Below are 24,526 nucleotides of genomic sequence, written 5' to 3'. Positions count from 1 at the left end.
TGCGGCAAAGAGGTTTTTATTATAGATGAAAACATGAAACATATCCCATCTATTGTCCATGTGGCCAATAGGGACCCAGTACAGTTTGCTTCTTTTGAAGCAACTAAACTCTTTGTGTAATAAGCTCTATTGGGAAACCTCAAGGCTGTAAACGCCATCATCAAAAAAGGTAATCTAAAGTGCATTAACAAACAGACAGTAGAGGTACACTAGACAGACAAAAAGCACAAGACTGTACCTTCCTTTTGAGAAGGAAAGAAAAATGTTTAAAAAAATATACAAAAAGGTACAACATTTAAAAGTAGCTTAGGCATTCTTTACAAGGTTCAAAAGTTCCCTTTGAGGAAGACCACGTTTGTTGTCCTCCCACTAACCTTTGTAGAGAAAAGTGACTTATTTTCTGTTCTTCGTCAAACTTGTCATTTTTGGTGTTCAATTTTGAAGTAGCCATTACTAATGGTCTAATACCAAGGATCAAAACCATTCTTTGTAACGACAACTTACAAATTCCTATATAAAATCATAAACACCAAATCGTTTACCTTCACAGTGCTTTCTCAACCACTAAAAAGCAACAAATACTGAAGATGAAGCAAGAGACTGCTGTCTGAGACACGAGAACCTAGTTTAACATTGACTGATAAAACTCAGTGTGCCGAGCCTATGGGAGAATTCCTATATCCACCCAGGTGCGAGAACATCTCCTTTTGTCCTTCATTTAAAACAAGAGATTCAGTTCACTCCTTGATCATCTCTTTTTCTTCTGTTGGCGGAGCATCTTTCTCCGTTTAAGGATCATATCATGGAGTCTCTCCATGCCATCTTTCAGTCCGTCTCCTATGATGGCACAGGTGGGCTGCAGGTGCCAAGGCGTGCCAGGGCCCAGTTCCTTCAACGCTAGCGCCTTTTCAATCTCCGCCAGGCTCAGAGAGTGCCTCAAGTCTTGTTTGTTAGCCACCACCAGCAGTGGCACTCCCTGGTTGTCTCCGGTCTTGGCGATCTTATGGAGCTCCGTTTTAGCCTCCTCCATGCGTTCGGCATCTACAGAGTCCACCACGAATACAATTCCATCGGTACAGCGTGTGTATGACTTCCACAATGGACGCAACTTCTCTTGTCCACCCACGTCCCAGAAATGGAAGGTCACCGTCCTGTGGCCGCCCAAAGACACATTGACCTTTTCTGCGTTGAAGCCTTTGGTGGGCACTGTGTTGACAAACTCATTGAACTGCAACCTGTACAGGACAGTTGTTTTACCTGCAGAGTCCAGTCCCAAAATGGCGATATGGAATGACTGAAAAAAGGGGATTCTTGAGAGGAAGGTCTGTTGTTCTGATAATCTATTCCCCATCTTTTCTCATGTGGGGAACAACAGGTGGAATAAAAGGGTTGGTCTACTTCTCCAACGATGATTGGCACTGATTATATTCCAATTAGAAGACAAAAGTGACCTAAAAACAAAACAAATTTTACTTCAGCCAAGCAAAAATAGGACACAAATATAAGTCTACCACAATTTTAAATCGACACAGAATACCTATAGACTATATGAAGGTGATCAAATCAGTTATCCATGTGTTATTCACTTATTGAGGGCAGCATTTGACCTGGGTACTGCCAAATGCATATGACATTCATTAGACACCCTCAATTTTAAAGGCTCAAATGAAAATACAATGCAGAAATACCGGACTTTGTCAAGGTCCACTGCACACTTGAATTTTAGGCGGCAGCAATGCACAAGCCTATTGCCAAGGATAGGCGCGTATTTAATATAAGGTCGATAGGCATGCAGATGCTGACAGCCAGTAACGCCACTTGACCTGATACCAGGCTCTCAAATTGCTGCATAAATCTTTATAATAGCCTACGACCGTTCCGTCCAGCCAGACATTTTCGTGCAGGGCATCACTTACATCTATTCACTCTGAATATGCGGAACTGTGTTCACGAGGTCCAGTAACATGTTATCCAATGTTCACAATACTGATGACTGTCGCGCGGTCAGCAGCGTCCTATTATTTTACTAGACGGTTTCATTCCCATAGAATAATACTGCAGTGCAATTTGTGGAAAACCCTGTTCATGTTCTAGCAAACGATTGGTTTAAGGGGAAGTCCATCAATAATGTATCCATTCAGACCACGCCCATCACCTGTTGCTGTAACGTCATTATTCCAGCCAATAGATTTATTATACTATCATTACGCAATACTATGCAATATGAACAATGCCTAAAATAAAACGTATCTGATAGTAGGCTAGGTCAAAGTCTAAACATAATATTTACGAATGGTTATTAACATAACTTTGCTAGCCAAACATTCTGTAGACTATATTCGTAAAAGTCGAAGTAAAAGAAACAAAAAGTAAAAGAAAAGTCACTAAATAGTTTGTGATACGAATTAATTAAAATGAACAACTTATTGAACTATAAAAAATGCCTAATTTACCGTTTTTTGTTGTTGTTGCTCTGGTCGTGTGTCGCATGTGCCTTGGTTTGGGTTTTGATACACACTAAACAGCGCCGCCCCATGATGAGTCCTTATCTGTTTACTTTTAAACTGATTGGTCAATAGTACAAAATGTATCCCACGCATACTGAATTATAATGAGAATAATCACAGGATTACTTGTATAAATTATAATCCTGCGGTATCTATTAAATAATGTTAATTATATATAATTAAAAAGAAATACGTTAGCCTATGTTTTTATAAATAGCGCCTCATTGAAGTTTACATTTAAAATAATGAAGGTATGGGTTAGTTAGGGACGTCCCAGGGATCCCGGATAGCACTATCCGTCAGGGGGTTGCGAAGGAGTCAGACGGAATCAAGTGCAAAATGTGCATAATTATGGAATTTATTTACAGGTGCAGAAGGTTAGCTTCCTTTTAGGCAGAGTGCCGACAATTCTTCACACAGCTGAGTTTAGCAGAGCCACAGCTGGGACAACATGACACTCCAGCCTAAATTTTCCCTAAAATGAGCCACCTGAGGCTAATAAGGTAAAAAAATAAAATAATTACCCAACCCTTAACACTGGGATAATCCAAAATGAACATAAACAGGTATTTCCTCAGTTTAAATAAAGATCTCACTCAATACTTCACTAGTTTCAATATCACTAGCAAATACATAATACATTTCAACACATCAGGACATAATGTTACATAAATATTCAACGAAGAAAGATATTAGGCAAACACCCATCAACAAAGAACATTGTAATTACTAAGCGCAAGCACCTGTTGGATAAAATGTGGACGTGACCAAAGCGCGCCATCCAGGTCGAAACAGTTTACAAACAATCGAAATTGGCGAGTACAGACAGAGAGGTCCGACTCGGCGGAAGATCTGCCTCCCTACATCAGGTGGCGTTGAATGGCTTATTTGCAACACGAGGTTTATTTGATCGAATAGAAGTTTTGCAATGCTTAAGTTGTTACGAGTGTTTTGTTATAAGTAGGACACGTGACATCCCGGCAACTTTGAAAAAAACAAACACTTCATATTGGAGTTGTCTCGAGATTGAATACAGGCGGTTGACGTCAACGACCCTAATCAAATATTTAAAAAAGGATTACAATAATGTGATGTATTCACCAATTCAAAGAAAGGATAGGCGGGAGCGAGACCGCCCTCCAGGCCGCTTTGTGGACAACGGTTTTGTTAGGGCAGAGGGACATGTATCTTGTCAGTATATCCAAATCAAAGTTTATTTGTCACGTGTGCCGAATACAACAGTTGTATTTCACCTTACAGTGAAATGCTTACTAAGCAATGGTAGGGAAAAAAAGGTGTGTGTGTGTGTGTGTGTGTGTGTGTGTGTGTGTGTGTGTGTGTAGGTTAGTAAAGAAATAAAACAACAGTAAAAATACATTTGAAAAAAGAGTAGCAAGGCTTTATACAGACACCTGTTAGTCAGGCTTATTGAGGTAGTATGTACATGTAGGTATCGTTAAAGTGACTGCATATATGATGAACAGAGAGTAGCAGAAGTGTAAAAAGAGGGGTTGGCGGGTGGTGGGACACAATGTATATAGCCCGGTTAGACAATGTGCGGGAGCACTGGTTGGTCGTGCCAATTTAGGTAGTATGTACATTAATGTATAGTTAAAGTGACTATGCATATAAGCTAAACAGAGAGTAGCAGCAGCGTAAAAGAGGGGTTGGGGGAGGGCACACAATGCAAATAGTCCGGGTAACCATTTGGTTACCTGTTCAGGAGTCTTATGGCTTGGGGGTAAAAACTGTTGAGAAGCCTTTTTGTCCTAGACATGGCACTCCGGTACCACTTGCCATGCGGTAGTAGAGAGAACAGTCTGTGGCTGGGGTCTTTGACAATTTTTAGGGCCTTCCTCTGACACCGCCTGGTGTAGAGGTCCTGGATGGCAGGCAGCTTTGCCCCAGTAATGTACTGGGCCGTACACACTACCCTCTGAAGTGCCTTGCGGTTGGAGGCCGAGCAATTGCCGTACCAGGCAGTGATGCAACCGGTCAGGATGCTCTCGATGTTGCAGCTGTAGAACCTTTTGAGGATCTCAGGACCCATGCCAAATCTTTTCAGTCTCCTGAGGGGGAATAGGCTTTGTCGTGTCCTCTTCACGACTGTCTTGGTGTGTTTGGACCAATCTAGTTTGTTGTTGATGTGGACACCAAGGAATTTGAAGCTCTCAACCTGCTCCACTACAGCCCCGTCGATGAGAATGGGGACGTGCTCGGTGCTCCTTTTCCTGTAGTCCACAATCATCTCCTTAGTCTTGGTTACGTTGAGGGATAGGTTGTTATTCTGGCACCACTCGGCCAGGTCTCTGACCTCCTCCCTATAGGCTGTCTCATCGCTGTCGGTGATCAGGCCTACCACTGTTGTGTCGTCAGCAAACTTAATGATGGTGTTGGAGTCGTGCCTGGCCATGCAGTCGTGGGTGAACAGGGAGTACAGGAGGGGACTGAGCACGCACCCCTGGGGAGCTCCAGTGTTGAGGATCAGCGTGGCAGATGTGTTGCTACCTACCCTCACCACCTGGGGGCGGCCTGTCAGGAAGTCCAGGATCCAGTTGCAGAGGGAGGTGTTTAGTCCCAGGTTCCTTAGCTTGGTGATGAGCTTTGAGGGTACTATGGTGTTGAACGCTGAGCTTTAGTCAATGAACAGCATTCTCATATAGGTGTTCCTTTTGTCCAGGTGGGAAAGGGCAGTGTGGAGTGCAATAGAGATTGCATCATCTGTGGATCTGTTTGGGCTGTTTGGGAGGTATGCAAATTGGAGTGGGTCTAGGGTTTCTGGGATAATGGTGTTGATGTGAGCCATTACCAGCCTTTCAAAGCACTTCATGGCTACGGACGTGAGTGCTACGGGTCTGTAGTCATTTAGGCAGGTTGCCTTTGTGTTCTTGGGCACAGGGACTATGGTGGTCTGCTTGAAGCATGTTGGTATTACAGACTCAATCATGGACATGTTAAACTGAGAATGGCGCCGGAGGAGATGGCCGCCGTTTTACGGTCTCCTAACCAATTGTGCTATTATGTGGGGTTTTTTCGCGATATTTGTAAATTATTTTGTACATAATGTTTCTGCAACCATATCTTACGGAAGAAAAGAGCTTCTGGATATCAGGACAGCGATCACTCATCTCGGATTAGACAAAGATTTCTTCAACAACAACAACAAGCAGGACTCACACYATATTCTCCAAACACCCCACAGGGCAGACATCCCAATTATTCCCCAAAGGAAGCGACGCAGAGGACGAAGAGCCGGATGCCTCGTCCGGACCCGCAGAAGGCAACTAGGGAAGCTGCCATTACCGTCAATATTACTCGCCAATGTGCAATCATTGGACAATAAACTAGACGAGCTACGATCACGAATATCCTACCAACGGGACATCAAAAACTGTAATATCCTATGCTTCACGGAATCGTGGCTGAATGACGACATGGATATTCAGCTAGCGGGATCAGAACAGCACACTCCGGTAAGACAAGGGGGAGCGGTCTGTGCATATTTGTAAACAACAGCTGGAGCACGAAATCTAAGGATGTCTCTAGATTTTGCTCGCCTGAAGTAGAGTATATTGTGATAAACTGCAGGCCACACTACTTGCCTAGAGAGTTCTCAACTATACTTTTCGTGGCTGTTTATTTACCACCACAGACGGAAGCTGGCACTAAGACCGCACTCAGTCAGATGTATAAGGAAATATGCAAACAGGAAACCACTCACCCAGAGGCGGCGCTCCTAGTGGCCGGAGACTTTAATGCAGGGAAACTTAAGTCAGTTCTACCAAATCTCTATCAACATGTTAAATGTGCAACCAGAGGGAAAAAAATTCTAGATCACCTGTACTCCACACACAGAGACGCGTACAAAGCTCTCCCTCGCACTCCCTTTGGTAAATCCGACCACAACTCTATCCTCCTGATTCCTGCTTACAAGCTAAAATTAAAGCAGGAAGCACCAGTGACTCGGTCTATAAAATAAATGTTAAGATGAAGCAGATGCTAAACTACAGGACTGCTTTGATATCACAGACTGGAACATGTTCCGGGATTCTTCCGATGACATTGAAGAATACACCACATCAGTCACTGGCTTTATCAATAAGTGCATTGAGGACGTCGTCCCCACAGTGACTGTACGTACATACCCCAACCAGAAGCCATGGATTACAGGCAACATTCGCACTGAGCTAAAGGGTAGAGCTGTGGCTTTCAAGGTGCGGGACTCTAACCTGGAAGCTTACAAGAAATCCCGCTATGCCCTGCTACGAACCATCAAACAGGCAAAGCGTCAATACAGGGCTAAGATTGAATCATACTACACCGGCTCCGACGCTTGTCGGATGTGGCAGGGCTTGCAAACTATTACAGACTACAAAGGCAGCCGCGAGCTACCCAGTGACACGAGCCTACCAGACGAGCTAAATCACTTCTATGCAAGCAACACTGAGGCATGCATGAGAGCATCAGCTGTTCCGGACGACTGTGTGATCACGCTCTCCGTAGCCGACGTGAGTAAGACCTTTAAACAAGTCAACATACACAAGGCTGCGGGGCCAGACGGATTACCAGGGCGTGTGCTCCGGGCATGTGCTGACCAACTGGCAGGTGTCTTCACTGACATTTTCAACATGTCCCTGATCCATGGTCTGCTGCAGAGGGTATATGGCCAATATACCACAGCTAAGGGTTATTCTTAAGCACAACGTCTTACATTTTTACATTTTAGTAGACACTCTTATCCAGAGTGACCTACAGGAGCAATTAGGGTTTAGTGCCTAGCTCAAGGGCACATTTTTATTTTTTTACCCAGTCAGCTTGGGGATTCAAACCAGCGACCTTTCGTTTACTGGCCCGACTCTGTTAACCGCTAGGCTACCTGCGGAGTGCCTGGAGTCAGACATTAGCCGTGGTATGTTGGCCATATACCACAAGGTGCCTTATTGCTTTTACAAACTGTTTACCAACGTAATTACAACAGTAAAACGTTTTTTTTTTGTCATACCCATGGTATACTGTCTGATATACCATGGCTTTCAGCCAATCGGCATTCAGTGTTCGAACCACCCAGTTTATAACAAGGTTTAGAAACTCTGTGGGTATACTACAAAACAGGATTATGGATTTAGCCAGCTAACTTGTCTAAATATTCAGATAATTTTTTATTTTGTAGAAAGATAAGCTTGACATGGGCATGGTCTAATTGGTTTAACAAAAATGTATTTGATTTTATTAACCATAAAACCAAGTTATTTCTGGTTTCTTATAAAAGTTAGCTGGCTAAATCATTGATGCTGCTTTGTAGTATACCCCCCAGGTCAGGAATACAATGTGTAGGCTACAACTTCTAAATATACATAACTTTTTTCTCGAATGTGAACTTTTATATAGCCAACACATGTAGGGCATGTTTAGCAATAGGAATGTGCTTGTAATTGCTAGTAACATGAACAAACATTTGCAATAATTTGGTTCCGGGTTCCAAAATTAGTTTGGCTGCTCTCTAATCTCTTGTGGACAGACTACGTTAACATAAATGGTACACTCATTTGTCATGGTACAACGGGAAGTGTGAGATAATGAACAGCATTAGTTCCGGTGCTTTAGAATTTCGGAAAGGGGAGGAAACATTTGGCCCATAGACGTGCCCCTAACTAGCAATGAGAACGGGTGGAGCTGTTTGTTCCCTTCTCCCTCCCTCATGTATGGACCCAGAATTTAATCGAGCATCTGACCAATTACTCAAGACTTTTGTTCTGGATTAACCGAGATTAGCTGCTCTCCAACTGTGAACTTTAATTGCATATAGGCCTACATTTTAGAAATTAGTTTCAATGGCATTGTAATGACACACTTTGTTTACATTTTCCAGTTACTGGGATTATCTTTGTTGCCTATTGTTTGAGAGAATAGATTTATACACACACAATAGCCTATTAGGCCTAGATAAATAAAAAAAACGGACATCTTTCAAAAAGTGTCATGGCATGGGCAATTGTTTGCAATGAACTATCTAGTCTAGCCTACAATTATTGTATTTTCACGATACCTCTAAGTATTTTTATTAGGCTATAGCCTGCAAGATTCCTTTCTGTGAATGCAAATATTTCAGCCATGCCTTTCACACACCCAGATTAGAACATATTGTCTGGTTTAACACACTGGAAATTTTAGGGGAGCCGATGCACGTATCACTGCGGACTCCATGGACGACTTAGGAGGTCAAAGTGTCAGCCAGTTTTCCAAGAGCTGGAGATCTTCTCCTCTACTCTGTCCATGAAAGCACTGTACACTCCGCGTCTGTGCCTGTGTCTCTGAGAAGAAGAAAATATTTTAGAAAATGTATATCAGTAGACACTTGAAGCAGAAGATACTATATTTATTATGGGTTTGCCTTATGCTCTAGGCTTTTTAATGGCGGAAAGATGATCCTACACTGTATAGCCTTAAAACATGTAGTTAAAACAATAATTTTGATATCATGGAGGGTCAATCCTTGCATCAATATCTCTGCCTATGAATTTGAGTGGTTACATTTCTCCAGCCCTAAGCTTTTTACCAAAACAGTGGCGGGCGGGGAAATGGTTTTGTTTTAGCACTTTTGTGTTAAACAGCATAATAACTTGGTAACTGACCAATTCAATACTCACGCTACTGAAGTGGCCTAAAGTAGCATGAAAGCATTGAATTAAAATGGTGTGGGGCCTATAGCCAGGCTGGGCATAAACCAGCCCACTCACAGTGTAGGAGGCAGATTTTGGGGGCCAAGGCAATTTAGGGAGTGTGAGCCTGGCCTCCCATCTGGGCTCTGTTGGCTTATAGGTGTCCATCTTCCCAAAAGGTTCCCTTGAGTAAATGTCTGTGTCCGATCTGGTCCCCCTAACTGGATTAGAATGGAAACCAGTGTCACAGTCGGCAGGATATTGCTGAGTTTGCTGTGTAATGTAGGCATAGTTTTGATAAAAGGCCATGGATTTAGCTTTCAAATGATAAATGACTTTGTGCTTATGTCATGAGTAAGCACTAAATTAATTATGCTTAGGAAATTGTCTAATTACAGTAATAGAGCAGTGTCTCCGCACCAATATTCAGGAAAGCTGACTTACTTATACTCAGGTGCTGAGATTTGAAGTTCAACTGACCAGGATCCCTTTCAGCTGCAGTAACCATATTTGGCATGTCATCAGCAAGCTGAAATAAATGTTTCAGAGCTAAATGTTTTTCAATATATTTGTCGCCATCTTGTGTTATAATCATACACGGCAAGAATTTAGTTCTAGTATTTTGTACAAATCATGGAAATCACAAAGAACATGTAAGGAACGTGTTATGTTATGTTCCAGCAACATACCTGTCTAAAGTTATGTGGTTTAGGGTTCTTGTAGGCCACAGGAGGGTATTTCCCTGTTTTAACGAACATCAGCTTGGATTCTAAAGAGCCAGGAGGTCTGTATGATGTGCTGAACTTTGACAGTGCTTTTTTATTCTGGTCAATCTCAGGAATTAGAATGTTTGGGGTAAATCTGTCCACTCTGAAGGCTGTCTCACTGGGGGCAAGTGTCAGTAAAGGTTGATGTGTATTTTTTGTCTTCTTCCTTCGAGGGACACTCAGAGATGTGTAGAGTTTAGGAGAGAAATCAGGCGGCTTCAAGTTCCATGGGTCAACCTGATGTGAATAATGAGGACGGATAAAACCTTTGCTTCTTATGGTGGCTAAGTTCAGGCTGGCAGAAAAGACTGTCTTTTTATTCAAATAAACTGATGTCGAAGGATCCAAATAACTGTTAGAGGTCATTGTGATATCACAGTCCTGAAATTGTATGAACGGTAACCTGTTCAGGTGTAAAGAAAATAATTAAGGACTATTGAACTTCTCAACCATACAGCAGTAGAAAACTCTAGTGTCTAACATTACACACTTTGCTTCTACCTCTTTTAAAAACATCAAACGGCGTTGACCAGGGATAAATGATTTTACTCTTACCTTGAATTTCAAAGACACAATCTGTTACAGAAGACACATGTTCAGAAATCACTGCAAGTTTCAAGTTCAGCTTGCACTGTTTGATGTGAAGTAAGGGACAACACAGGAAGAAAGTGTTAATACAATAAAAGTGGTTGCTAAGTGACCAGGGTCTGGAGACTTAACATAAAGAATATGCAAAAGGTCTGAGAACAGCAGGAGACTCAGCTAAAAGAAAAAAGAGAAACGTCCTAGCAACCGAGGAACAATGTGCCCTCTGAATGCCAATATCAACCCTCAAACTTAAGTACCTGTCAGATTAGTAAAGACTGACTAAGTAATTTGGAGGCATATGAAATAACGCGGTCTGTGCTTGGTAGACTTTCTATACTGAAGGGTAGTTTTCGAATGTATAAACTTTAGTGTAGCTTCTTAGAATATTTGATTAAATCTACAGTGTTTGTCTGTTCACAAATGTGTTTGATCACTGAATTGTTATGAGTAACAGAATAGAAAATGATATGGTAATTTACAGTCAGGATGTGTAGACAGAGGCAGTCTAATCTCGTACTAGACGTAACATAGTACATGTAAATCCGGGACACTCAAATTAATATATGTTTGGTATGGTTACAGAAGATAGAAGGCTACTTAGTCGGGGTGGATGGGTGGGCATATAACACGAACGTCTAGCAAACCAAAGGTTGCGTATTCGAATCTCATCATGGACAACTTTAGATTTTTAGCTAATTACTTACAGGATTAAGATTGAATCCTACTACACCGGCTCTGACTCTCGTCGGATGTGTCAGGGCTTGAAAACTATCACGGACTACAAAGGGAAACCCAGCCACGAGCTGCCCATTGATGCGAGTCTACAAGACGAGCTTAATGCCTATAATGCTCGCTTCGAGGCAAGCAACACTGAATCATGCATGAGAGCATCAGCTGTTTCAGACGACTATGTGATAACGCTCCCGGTAGCCGATGTGAGCAAGACCTTTAAACAGGTCAACATTCACAAAGCCGCGGCGCCAGATGGATTACCAGGACGTGTACTCAAAGCATGCGCGGACCAACCGGCAAGTGTCTACACTGATATTTTCAACCTCTCCCTGACAGAGTCTGTAATACCTACATGTTTCAAGCAGACCACCATAGTCCCTGTGCCCCAGGAAGCAAAGGTAACCTGCCTAAATGATTACCACCCCGTAGCACTCATGTCGGTAGCCATGAAGTGCTTTGAAAGGTTGGTCATGGTTCACATCAACAGCATCATCCCGGATAACCTAGACCCACTCCAATTCGCATACCGCCCCAACAGATCCACAGATGACGCAATCTCAATCACACTCCACACTGCCCTTTCCCACCTGGACAAAAGGAACACATACAGTGGGGAGAACAAGTATTTGATACACTGCCGATTTTGCAGGTTTTCCTACTTACAAAGCATGTAGAGGTTTGTAATTTTTATCATAGGTACACTTCAACTGTGAGAGACGGAATCAAAAAAAATCCAGAAAATCACATTGTATGATTTTTAAGTAATTAATTTGTATTTTYTTGCATGACATAAGTATTTGATACATCAGAAAAGCAGAACTTAATATTTGGTACAGAAAKCTTTGTTTGCAATTACAGAGATCATATGTTTCCTGTAGTTCTTGACCGGGTTTGCACACACTGCATTTTGGCCCACTCCTCCATACAGACCTCCCAGATCTTTCAGGTTCGGGCTGTCGCTGGGTAATAGGGACTTTCAGCTCCCTCCAAAGATTTTCTATTGGGTTCAGGTCTGGAGACTGCTAGGCCACTCCAGGACCTTGAGATGCTTCTTACGGAGCCACTCCTTAGTTGCCCTGGCTGTGTTTTTCGGGTCGTTGTCATGCTGGAAGACCCAGCCACGACCCATCTTCAATGCTCTTACTGAGGGAAGGAGGTTGTTGGCCAAGATCTCGCGATACATGGCCCCATCCATCCTCCCTCAATACGGTGCAGTCGTCCTGTCCCCTTTGCAGAAAACATCCCAAAGAATGATGTTTCCACCTCCATGCTTCACGGTTGGGATGGTGTTCTTGGGGTACTCATCCTTCTTCTTCCTCAAAACACGGCGAGTGGAGTTTAGACCAAAACTATTTTTTTTGTCTCATCAGAACCATGACCTTCTCCCATTCTCCTCTGGATCATCCAGATGGTCATTGGAAAACTTCAGACAGGCCTGGACATGCGCTGGCTTGAGCAGGGGGACCTTGCGTGCGCACGGCAGGACCTTGCGTGTGTTACTAATGGTTTTCTTTGAGAATGTGGTCCCAGCTCTCTTCAGGTCATTGACCAGGTCCTGCCGTGTAGTTCTGGGCTGATCCCTCACCTTCTCATGATCATTGATGCCCACGAGGTGAGATCTTGCATGGTGCCCAGACCGAGGTGATTGACCGTCATCTTGAACTTCTTCCATTTTCTAATAATTGCGCCAACAGTTGTTGCCTTCTCACCAAGCTGCTTGCCTATTGTCCTGTAGCCCATCCCAGCCTTGTGCAGGTGTACAATTTTATCCCTGATGTCCTTACACAGCTCTCTGGTCTGGCCATTACGGAGAGGTTGGAGTCTGTTTGATTGAGTGTGTGGACAGGTGTCTTTTATACAGGTAACGAGTTCAAACAGGTGCAGTTATACAGGTAATGAGTGGAGAACAGGAGGGCTTCTAAAAGAAAACTAACAGGTCTGTGAGAGCCGGAATTCTTACTGGTTGGTGTAGGTGATCAAATACTTATGTCATGCAATAAAATGCTAATTAATTACTTAAAAATCATACAATGTGATTTTCTGGATTTTTGTTTTAGATTCCGTCTCTCACAGTTGAAGTGTACCTATGATAAAAATTACAGACCTCCACATGCTTTTTAAGTAGGAAAACCTGCAAAATCGGCAGTGTATCAAATACTTGTTCTCCCCACTGTATGTGAGAATGCTGTTATTGACTACAGCTCAGCATTCAAGACCATAGTGCCCACAAAGCTCATCACTAAGCTAAGGACCCTTGGACTAAACACCTCCTGGAACTGGAACCTGGGCTTCCTGACGGGCCACCCCCAGGTGGTAAGGGTAGGCAACAACACGTCTGCCACGCTGATCCTCAACACTGGGACTCCTCAGGGTGGCGCTCTTAGTTCCCTCCTGTACTCCCTGTTCACCCACGACTGCGTGGTCAAAAACGACTCCAACACCATCATTAGTTTGCTGACGACACAACAGTGGTAGGCCTGATCGCCGACAATGATGAGACAACCTATAGGGAGGAGGTCAGAGACCTGGCAGTGTAGTGCCAAGACATCAAACTCTCCTTCAATGTGAGCAAGACAAAGGAGCTGATTGTGGACTACAGGAAAAGGCGTGCCGAACAGGCCCCCGTTAACATCGACAGGGCTGTAGTGGAGCGGGTCGAGAGTTTCAAGTTCTTTGGTGTCCACATCACCAACGAACTATCATGGTCCAAACACACCAAGATAGTCGTGAAGAGGGCATGACAACACCTTTTCATTTACATTTACATTTAAGTCATTTAGCAGACGCTCTTATCCAGAGCGACTTACAAATTGGTGCATTCACCTTATGATATCCAGTGGAACAACCACTTTACAATAGTGCATCTAACTCTTTTAAGGGGGGGGGGGTTAGAAGGATTACTTTTATCCTATCCTAGGTATTCCTTAAAGAGGTGGGGTTTCAGGTGTCTCCGGAAGGTGGTGATTGACTCCGCTGACCTGGCGTCGTGAGGGATTTTGTTCCACCATTGGGGTGCCAGAGCAGCGAACAGTTTGGACTGGGCTGAGCGGGAACTGTACTTCCTCAGAGGTAGGGAGGCGAGCAGGCCAGAGGTGGATGAACGCAGTGCCCTTTGTTGGGTGTAGGGCCTGATCAGAGCCTGAAGGTACGGAGGTGCCGTTCCCCTCACAGCTCCGTAGGCAAGCACCATGGTCTTGTAGCGGATGCGAGCTTCAACTGGAAGCCAGTGGAGAGAGCGGAGGAGCGGGGTGACGTGAGAGAACTTGGGAAAGTTGAACACCAGACGGGCTGCGGCGTTCTGGATGAGTTGTAGGGGTTTAATGGCACAGGCAGGGAGCCCAGCCAACAGCGAGTTGCAGTAATCCAGACGGGAGATGACAAGTGCCTGGATTAGGACCTGCGCCGCTTCCTGCGTGAGGCAGGGTCGTACTCTGCGAATGTTTGTAGAGCATGAACCTACAGGAACGGGTCACCGCCTTGATGTTAGTTGAGAACGACAGGGTGTTGTCCAGGATCACGCCAAGGTTTCTTAGCACTCTGGGAGGAGGACACAATGGAGTTGTCAACCGTGATGGCGAGATCATGGAACGGGCAGTCCTTCCCGGGAGGAAGAGCAGCTCCGTCTTGCCGAGGTTCAGCTTGAGGTGGTGATCCGTCATCCACACTGATATGTCTGCCAGACATGCAGAGATGCGATTCACCACCTGGTTATCAGAGGGGGGAAAGGAGAAGATTAATTGTGTGTCGTCTGCATAGCAATGATAGGAGAGACCATGTGAGGATATGACAGAGCCAAGTGACTTGGTGTAATAGCGAGAATAGGAGAGGGCCTAGAACAGAGCCCTGGGGGACACCAGTGGTGAGAGCACGTGGTGCGGAGACGATTCTCGCCACGCCACCTGGTAGGAGCGACCTGTCAGGTAGGACGCAATCCAAGCGTGGACCTTGCCGGAGATGCCCAGCTCGGAGAGGGTGGAGAGGAGGATCTGATGGTCACAGTATCAAAGGCAGCCGATAGGTCTAGAAGGATGAGAGCAGAGGAGAGAGAGTTAGCTTTAAGCGGTGCGGAGCGCCTCCGTGACACAGAGAAGAGCAGTCTCAGTTGAATGACTAGTCTTGAAACCTGACTGATTTGGATCAAGAAGGTCATTCTGAGAGAGATAGCAGGAGAGCTGGCCAAGGACGGCACGTTCAAGAGTTTTGGAGAGAAAAGAAAGAAGGGATACTGGTCTGTAGTTATTGACATCGGAGGGATCGAGTGTAGGTTTTTTCAGAAGGGGTGCACTCTCGCTCTCTTGAAGACGGAAGGACGTAGCCAGCGGTCAAGGATGAGTTGATGAGCGAGGTGAGGTAAGGGAGAAGGTCTCCGGAAATGGTCTGGAGAAGAGAGGAGGGGTAGGGTCAAGCGGGCAGGTTGTTGGGCGGCCGGCGTCACAAGACGCGAGATTTCATCTGGAGAGAGAGGGGAGAAAGAGGTCAAAGCACAGGGTAGGGCAGTGTGAGCAGAACCAGCGGTGTCGTTTGACTTAGCAAACGGGATCGGATGTCGTCGACCTTCTTTTCAAAAATGGTTGACGAAGTCATCCGCAGAGAGGGAGGAGGGGGAGAGGATTCAGGAGGGAGGAGAAGGTGGCAAAGAGCTTCCTAGGGTTAGAGGCAGATGCTTGGAATTTAGAGTGGTAGAAATTGGCTTTAGCAGCAGAGACAGAAGAGGACAATGTAGAGAGGAGGGAGTGAAAGGATGCCAGGTCCGCAGGAGGCGAGTTTTCCTCCATTTCCGCTCGGCTGCCCGGAGCCCTGTTCTGTGAGCTCGCAATGAGTCGTCGAGCCACGGAGCAGGAGGGGAGGACCGAGCCGGCCTGGAGATAGGGGACATAGAGAGTCAAAGGATGCAGAAAGGGAGGAGAGGAGGGTTGAGGAGCCAGAATCAGGAGATAGGTTGGAGAAGGTTTGAGCAGAGGGAAGAGATGATAGGATGGAAGAGGAGAGAGTAGCGGGGGAGAGAGAGCGAAGGTTGGGACGGCGCGATACCATCCGAGTAGGGGCAGTGTGGGAAGTGTTGGATGAGAGCGAGAGGGAAAAGGATACAAGGTAGTGGTCGGAGACTTGGAGGGGAGTTGCAATGAGATTAGTGGAAGAACAGCATCTAGTAAAGATGAGGTCAAGCGTATTGCCTGCCTTGTGAGTAGGGGGGGAAGGTGAGAGGGTGAGGTCAAAAGAGGAAGAGGAGTGGAAAGAAGGAGGCAGAGAGGAAGAGTCAAAGGTAGACGTGGGGAGGTTAAAGTCACCCAGAACTGTGAGAGGTGAGCCATCCTCAGGAAAGGAACTTATCAGGGCGTCAAGCTCATTGAGTGAACTCTCCAAGGGAACCTGGAGGGCGATAAATTATAAGGATGTTAAGCTTGAAAGGGCTGGTAACTGTGACAGCATGGAATTCAAAGGAGGCGATAGACAGATGGGTCAGGGGAGAAAGAGAAAATGTCCACTTGGGAGAGATGAGGATCCCAGTGCCACACCCCGCTGACCAGAAGCTCTCGGGGTGTGCGAGAACACGTGGGCAGACGAGGAGAGAGCAGTAGGAGTAGCAGTGTTATCATTGGTAATCCATGTTTCCGTCAGTGCCAAGAAGTCGAGGGACTGGAGGGAAGCATAGGCTGAGATGAACTCTGCCTTGTTGGCCGCAGATCGGCAGTTCCAGAGGCTGCCTGAGACCTGGAACTCCACGTGGGTCGTGCGGCTGGTACCACCAGGTTAGAGTAGCAGCGGCCACGCGGTGTGAAGCGTTTGTATGGTCTGTGCAGAGAGGAAGAACAGGGATAGACAGACACATAGTTAACAGGCTACAGAAGAGGCTACGCTAATGCAAAGGAGATTGGAATTGACAAGTGGACTACACGTCTCGAATGTTCAGAAAGTTAAGCTTACGTTGCAAAAAATCTTATTGACTAAAATGATATAGTACTGCTGGCTGGTGAAATAGGCTAGCTAGCAGTGGCTGCGTTGTTGACTTTGTTTGAAAGTGTAGCTGGCTAGGTAACCTCGACAATTACTCTAGACTACACAATTATCTTGGATACAAAGACGGCTATGTAGCCAGCTAAGATCAAACAAATCAAACTGTTGTACTGTAATGAAATGAAATGTAATACAACCTGTGGAGCGAAGCGTAATGCAACTACTCGCTCCAACCGGAAGTGCGTATCGTAGAGGGAGAGGCAATAGAAGTGTTGTTTCTTGTATTATTGTCTTTTGTGTCTTTAGAGGACTGCTTCACCTTAATGTCCCCTTTCCCTTTCTTCTGTCCTTATTTTGTCCCACTTGTCCCTTCTTTGTCCCTTCTGCCAATAGACACTCCTTGTTAGCTAGCTAGCTTCTCCAGGAATGTCCCTAGCAACTGCCTAGCAACAGGTAAACAACTTAGCTAGCTAAGAAAACGGTATAATTTTATGAAAAATTGTTACTTTTTCAAAAGCCTTTCTTCTTTGTTAGCTGCTTGTTTGGTTCTCTATTCAGTTTGCAGTTTTCTTTTGATTTTTTTCGATGTACTTTACTCTAAAAAAACATTTAAATTTCAATATTTGTAGGAGCTCATCTTTTCAGCTGCTGCTGCTTAATTTGGAACTCCGGAACAATAACTTTTTTTTTTTTTTTTTAAATCTTTTTTTCCCCTCCAAAAGATTTGGCATGGGTCCCCAGATCCTAAAAAAGTTATACAGCTGCACCATCGAGAGCATCCTGACCGGTTGCATCACCGCCTGGTATGGCAACTGCTCGGCATCTGACCGTAAGGCGCTACAGAGGGTAGTGTGTAAGGCCCAGTACATCACTGGGGCCAAGCTTTCTGCCATCCAGGACCTATATACTAGGCGGAGTCAGAGGAAAGACCAAAAAATTGTCAACGACTCCAGTCACCCAAGTCATAGACTGTTCTCTCTGCTACCGCACGTCAAGTGGTACCGGAGCGCCAAGTCTAGGACCAAAATACTCTAACAGCTTCTACCCCCAAACCCTAAGACTGCTTGCTGCACAATTAATCTAATAGGCACCCGGACTATTTACATTGATCCCCCCTCAAATTAATTTGTTTTTACACTGCTGCTACTCGCTGTTTATTATCTACGCATAGTCACTTTATCCCTACCTACCTACAAATTACCTTGACTAACCTGTACCCCCGCACATTGGCTCGGTACCGGTACACCCTGTATATAGCCTCGTTATTGTTGTTTTGTGTTACTTATTATAATTTTTTACTTAAGTTTATTTGGTAAATATTTTCTTAACACTTTCTTGAACTGCATTGTTGGTTAAGAGCTTGTAAGTAAGCATTTCACGGTAACGTTTAAACCTGTTGTATTCGGCTCGGCGCATATGACAAATAAAGTTTGATTTGACTTACTACTTTTTAGCTACTTTGCAACTACTTAGCATGTTATCTAACCCTAACCCCTAGTCTACACCTGTTGTATTCGGCGCCTGTGACTAATAAAATTTGATTTGATTTCATTTTAGCCTAGCTAACATTAGCCAACTAGCTAACATTAGCGTTAGCTAACGTTAGCCACAACAAATTGGAATTTGCAACATACACTACATGACCAAAAGTATGTTGACACCTGCTTGTCGAACATCTCATTCCAAAATCATGGGCATTAATATGGAGTTGGTCCCCCTTTACTGCTATAACAGCTTCCACTCTTCTGGGAAGACTTTCCACTAGATGTTGGAACATAAGTGAGGTCGGGCATTGATTAGGCCTTGCTCACAGTCGTTGTTCCAATTCATCCCAAAGTAAGTTTAATGAGGTTAAGGTCAGGGCTCTGTGCAGGCCAGTCAAGTTCTTCCACACCAATCTCAACAAACAATTTCTGTATGGACCTCGCTTTGTGCACAGGGGCATTGTCATGCTGAAACAGGAAAGGGCATTCCCCAAACTGTTGCCACAAAGTTGGAAGCACAGAATCGTTTAGAATGTCATTCTATGCTGTAGTGTTAAGATTTCCCTTCACTGGAACTAAGGGGCCAAGCCCGAAAAAATGAAAAACTGCCCCAGACCGTTTTTCCTCCTCCACCAAACTTTACAGTTGGCACTATTCATTCGGGCAGGTAGAGTTCTCCTGGCATCCGCCGAACCCAGATTCGTTCGTTGGAATCCAAGATGATGAAGCATGAATCATCACTCCACAGAACGCGTTTCCACTGCTCCAGAGTCCGATGCGGCTCGCTTTACACCACTCCAGCCGATGCTTGGCATTGCGCATGGTGATCTTAGGCTTGTGTGTGGCTGCTCGGCCATGGAAACCCATTTCATGAAGCTCCCGATGAACAGTTATTGTGCTGACATTGCTTCCAGGGGAAGTTTGGAACTCGGTAGTGAGTGTTGCAACTGAAGACAGACGATTTTTAGCGACTCGCTTCAGCAGTCCCGTTCTGTGAGCTTGTGTGACCTACCACTTAACGGCTGAGCCGTTGTTGCTCCTAGACGTTTCCACTTCACAATAACAGCACTTACAGTTGACCGGGGCAACTCTAGCAGGGCAGAAATTTGACGAACTGACTTGTTGGAAAGGTGGCATCCTATGACGGTGCAACGTTGAAAGTCACTGAGCTTTTCAGTAAGGCGTTTATACTGCCAATGTTTGTCCATGGAGATTGCATGGCGGTGTGCTCAATTTTATACACCTGTCAGCAACGGGTGTGGCTAAAATAGTCTAATTCACTAGTTTGAAAGGATGTCCACATAGTGTATCATATGATTTGCAAATTCGTAACATATTGCACGAATTGTAATTCGTAACATATCATACAAAATGAATGATGGACATCCACAAATGAATACATACCAATACAAAACCTAACATATCATACTAATTGGAGTGTCCCTGATTTACCTTTACTATGTTACGTCTACCCTTGAGTCCAGGTTGACAGGGAATTTCAAATTATTTCTGAATTATTAATTTGGTCTCCAATAGTTTACCTCTTGTCAGGTGGGGTGAGGAAAATAAGAAACCACTAGATGGCACTACATACTCTAAGTGAAAAGTATGTAATATGTGTTGATAACATCAGTTGAGGAGGCTCTACAGTGTGTGTGTGTGAGAGAGAAAGAGGAGTCTGCATAGGTGTAGAGAGGGAATGTCTCTTGTTATACGTAATGTATGTTAAAAAAAAAAAAGGGAAATGTCCCTTTTTCAGGACCCTGTCAAAGATAATTTGTAAAAATCCAAATAACTTAACAGATCTTCATTGTAAAGGGTTTAAACCCTGTTTCCTATGCTTGTTCAATGAACCATAAACAATTAATGAACATGCACCTGTGGAACGGTCGTTAAGACACTAACAGCTTACAGACGGTAGGCAATTAAGGTCACAGTTATGAAAACTTAGGACACTAAAGAGGCCTTTCTACTGACTCTGAAAAACACCAAAAGAAAGATGCCTGGGGTCCCTGCTCATCTGCGTGAACATCCCTTAGGCATGCTGCAAGGAGGCATGAGGACTGCAGATGTGTCCAGGGCAAAAAATTGCAATGTCCGTACTGTGAGACGCCTAGACAGCGCTACAGGGAGACAGGACAGACAGCTGATCATCCTCGCAGTGGCAGATCACGTGTAACGACACCTGCACAAGATCGGTACATCCAAACATCACACCTGCGGGACAGGTAAATGATGGCAACAACAACTGCCCGAGTTACACCAGGAACGCACAATCCCTCCATCAGTGCTCAGACTGTCCGCAATAGGCTGAGAGAGGCTGGACTGAGGGCTTGTAGGCATGTTGTAAGGCAGGTCCTCACCAGACATCACTGGCAACAACGTCGCCTATGGGCACAAACCCACCGTCGCTGGACCAGACAGGTCTGGCAAAATGTGCTCTTCTCTGACGAGTCACGTTTTTGTCTCACCAGGGGTGATGGTCAGATTCGTGTTTATCGTCAAAGGAATGATCGTTACACCGAGCGAGGCCTGTACTCTGGAGCGGGATCGATTTGGAGGTGAAGGGTCCGTCATGGTCTGGGGCGGTGTGTCACAGCATCATCGGACTGAGCTTGTTGTCATTGCAGGCGATCAAAAACGCTCATCCTGACATGACCCTCCAGCATGACAATGCCACCAGCCATACTGCTTGTTCTGTGCGTGATTTCCTGCAAGACAGGAATGTCCGTGTTCTGCCATGGCCAGCGAAGAACCCGGATCTCAATCCCATTGAGCACATCTGGGACCTGTTGGATCGGAGGGTGAGGGCTAGGGCCATTCCTCACAGAAATGTCCGGGAACTTGCAGGTGCCTTGGTGGAAGAGTGGGGTAACATTTCACAGCAAGAACTGGCAAATCTGGTCCAGTCCACGAGGAGGAGATGCACTGCAGTACTTAATGCGGCTGGTGGCCACACCAGATACTGTCTGTTACTTTTGAATTTGACCCCCCCTTTGTTCAGGGACACATTATTCCATTTTTGTCAGTCAAATGTCTGTGGAACTTGTTCAGTTTAGTCTCAGTTGTTGAATCTTGTTATCTTCATACAAATATTTACACATGTTACGTTTGCTGAAAATAAACACAGTTGACAATGAGAGGACGTTTCTTTTTTTGCTGAGTTTATTTCAGCAGTTCTCTCACTATTTCAGTTAAATTCTGAGGCATATTTCCATCAGCAAGCCACAGTGTAGCCTACCTGGTAAGCAAACAGTTTATAATGAATGCTTCATCAGAAACCCTCTAGAGACATGCCATGCAGAGATTATGCCTCTTCCAGACCCTGACTTGCTATCATTTTCTGAATCAGTCTACTATAGCTACATGGAGATACTTTTACAGACTAAACCTCCCAGACAAATCAGACTGTCAGCAGCAAGTTCTGTCCTGCACAATACATTTCCATCTTTAATTATGTCTTTGTAACAACTGTCCCAATAGTAAACTGAGTAGCCCCCTCATCAATATTTTGTGGTCATTGTGAAATGGATCTAGTCACATCTCAGTGTTTTTTGTCAGCTTTATCCCCAAGCAACAATGAAGTTGTTGGACATTACGTTGTATAGAATAGTATGATGAGTTATCTTCAAGACTGTTTCCTCCTTTCAGGTCAGCGTTCTCAAGGAAACTAAGAGAAACATGTACAAACCATAACTGCATTCATTGTATTCAGTTGCCATTGTGCTATGCTAAGTCAGCCATCTATAATGGTCAATTGTGCTATGAGTAAAACTATTTTGGACATGCTGAAAGAAACCTTTGTCTATTTTTTTCATGATAGATTCCCAATATCCTGTGGTCGAATGAGGATGGAACCTCAGGTCTAGACACAGACAGAGGAGGTCAGAGGTCACAGCTGCAATATATTGGGGTCAGTCATAAAGCGGAGGGTATCCCCTTACACAAATACATATCTGCATGTGGGAGAGTTTACCCACGCAGTTGTTGTGGTGGCCTTTTTATTTGGGCCCATCATGGCAGCTGAACAGAGAGGCTAAAGGCAACAGGAAACCTGATACAGGCCAAACAGCCCCTGTAAAGGAGTTGACCCTAATGCCCCTATAAAGCTGAGATAGAGCGCTGGGTTCAACCTTTGCCTTTTCAGCTGTGTCTTAGAATAGTTCTTGCCATTGTATCCAGTGCCATTTATAGCTACCAAGCCCTCAAGGTTCGGTTGTACCAATTATTGTGGGTTTTTGTCAAAGCTGTCAACCTGAGAGGCCACTGATGACCCTCTGTATAAGTGCACTTAAACACATCCCACTTAACCCCACAGTAAGTGTAGTGGAGAGTGCCAAAGCAGAGAACTGTCAGCGGTGCCTAATTGCTATATTGTCTGAACACAAACAAGTGAATAGCCCAGACAAATCACACTGTGAAACAGAGAGATATCTCTGGTAGCTGTAGGTGTATTGAAAGAAAGAAACACACGAAGCTAAATACAGATGGAGAATACAAAGAACAAATGGCAGCCAATAGTATATGTGTGGACTGTGGAGGTGGGCTGTGGAAATGGTTCTTCCATTAACTGCTTGGGTTCATTACTACGCTGCATGTCTCCTATTTCCTCCCCAGCCATTCTCCTTCAGCTCAACGCCCCCGTCTGCCTGGGCCACAGCCCATCTCTGACCACGTTCCAGGACCCAACGTCTGTTTTTACCGTTGTTTAAGCTCTGTCACGAAAGCGACTGTGGGTCCTAGATCCAGCCATTCCCCCCCATCCTGTCAACTGTCTACCCTCTCACCCCTCCTCCCTTAGGTAGGCCTACGTTTATCTTTGTCTGGAAACAGGATGTTTGGTCTTAGAAAGAAAAAAGTGAACAGATTGCAGTGTAAATCAGGGTGCTGGGTCAATGTCATATTTAGATGTCATGTCAGAAAGGGTGGAACACTGAATGCATATCTAAAAAGGTCAGAGGTCAGCAACTGACTCGAGACTTGATGAAGACCTCATATTTTAGGTTGTTTCTGGAGCACAACAAGCAGTGTGTGGGTTATTTTTTATTTCCTGTACAGCTAGGGCACCAGAAGCAAGGTCATGTATACCGACAGCTTTAATACTGCATGTTACCATGTTATCTAATAGCCTCCCATCCTTTCGTCTGTGTAACAATTGACCATGTCAATATGCCAATCTGCTCAGCAGTACCTCCTCCTTGGCAACTGATTATAATGAACATCACTTTCTCCATAGTGCCATCTTTCTATCAATAAGCAGAAGTGGGCTGGGCATGTGAGCACATGTCTGGACACTTGTATGGCTTTGGCCTCTGGAGTGGTTCCCTGTTGCAACGCCACTGGGCTACATGGACAAGGTCAGTCCGGTAATGGCCCTGTAAGGCCTGTCACTAGAGCTATCAATTACTTTTCCTACTGACATAAATCATGTAGCCTGTTCTGTCTTTATCTTTTGTATTTTGCTTCTTTTGTTTTGTTATGTTGGTGATTATAGTTAAAACTGTGTGTGCTTTAGTGGTAGGCTTTACACTGTTTTGTAAATATTGTTTGTGAGAGAGCCGTGTTTTGTGTTGTACAAATTAGGGGCTAAAAGTATAAATACTAAAACCATGTTGTGTGTACATGAAGTTGTGCAGTCAGGGTTTGTAAATGGAGGTCAAAGTAATTACACACCAGTATTCCATTAGCTGATATTAGATTTCCCACAGGAGGTATAGGATGTAGTAGTTTCTCCTCACTCCATCCATGCATAACTGATTGTAATAGGGAAAATTGCACAAAATGATGTCAAGTGTTTAGATTAAACTATGAAATTGTCAATTACCTGTATTTGT

At 44.5% G+C, this 24,526-nt stretch overlaps 2 protein-coding genes, 1 long non-coding RNA gene and 1 pseudogene across 4 annotated transcripts; 1 reads left to right on the top strand and 3 right to left on the bottom strand.

Moving 5' to 3' along the window:
* On the bottom strand, positions 1 to 2,547 carry arl4aa (ADP-ribosylation factor-like 4aa). 2 transcript variants are annotated; one of them, XM_023980496.3, is made up of 2 exons: positions 2,454 to 2,547; positions 1 to 1,451 (listed from the first exon to the last, which is right to left on the bottom strand). In XM_023980496.3, the coding sequence occupies exon 2, from the start codon at positions 1,349 to 1,351 to the stop codon at positions 749 to 751; it is 603 nt and encodes a 200-aa protein (XP_023836264.1). In that variant the 5' UTR covers positions 1,352 to 1,451; positions 2,454 to 2,547; the 3' UTR covers positions 1 to 748. The 2 variants fall into 2 exon arrangements, with proteins under 2 accessions (XP_023836264.1, XP_023836265.1); XM_023980497.3 differs by lacking the exon at positions 2,454 to 2,547 and adding an exon at positions 1,917 to 2,303.
* Positions 2,547 to 23,487, top strand: LOC111959071 (uncharacterized). Its single transcript, XR_002876613.2, has 3 exons — positions 2,547 to 3,376; positions 22,516 to 22,605; positions 23,310 to 23,487. It is a non-coding gene; the product is annotated as an uncharacterized lncRNA (long non-coding RNA).
* On the bottom strand, positions 8,583 to 10,299 carry lg35h7orf78 (linkage group 35 C7orf78 homolog). The gene is made up of 4 exons (XM_070437287.1): positions 9,856 to 10,299; positions 9,611 to 9,695; positions 9,245 to 9,387; positions 8,583 to 8,818 (listed from the first exon to the last, which is right to left on the bottom strand). The coding sequence occupies exons 1-4, from the start codon at positions 10,297 to 10,299 to the stop codon at positions 8,735 to 8,737; spliced, it is 756 nt and encodes a 251-aa protein (XP_070293388.1). The 3' UTR covers positions 8,583 to 8,734.
* On the bottom strand, positions 14,008 to 21,269 carry LOC139023689 (uncharacterized; annotated as a pseudogene).
* Positions 23,488 to 24,526: the final 1,039 nt, after the last annotated feature.

This window comes from Salvelinus sp. IW2-2015, linkage group LG35 (genome assembly GCF_002910315.2).
Source record: "Salvelinus sp. IW2-2015 linkage group LG35, ASM291031v2, whole genome shotgun sequence".
NCBI classification, from domain to species: Eukaryota; Metazoa; Chordata; class Actinopteri; order Salmoniformes; family Salmonidae; genus Salvelinus; species Salvelinus sp. IW2-2015.
The sequence above is the reverse complement of the archived record's forward strand: the minus strand, read 5'-3'. Positions and strand labels throughout refer to the sequence as shown.

What these genes read in the sequence shown, in the direction of transcription:
- arl4aa (XM_023980496.3), bottom strand. Translation starts at nt 1,351, where the DNA reads ATGGGGAATAGATTATCAGAACAACAGACCTTCCTCTCAAGAATCCCC.
- lg35h7orf78 (XM_070437287.1), bottom strand. Translation starts at nt 10,299, where the DNA reads ATGACCTCTAACAGTTATTTGGATCCTTCGACATCAGTTTATTTGAAT. An exon ending in AACCACATAACTTTAGACAG is followed by an intron (nt 9,696 to 9,855) that starts GTATGTTGCTGG and finishes CATTTATTTCAG; the next exon opens with CTTGCTGATGACATGCCAAA. An exon ending in CAAAATCTGCCTCCTACACT is followed by an intron (nt 8,819 to 9,244) that starts GTGAGTGGGCTG and finishes TCTTCTTCTCAG; the next exon opens with AGACACAGGCACAGACGCGG.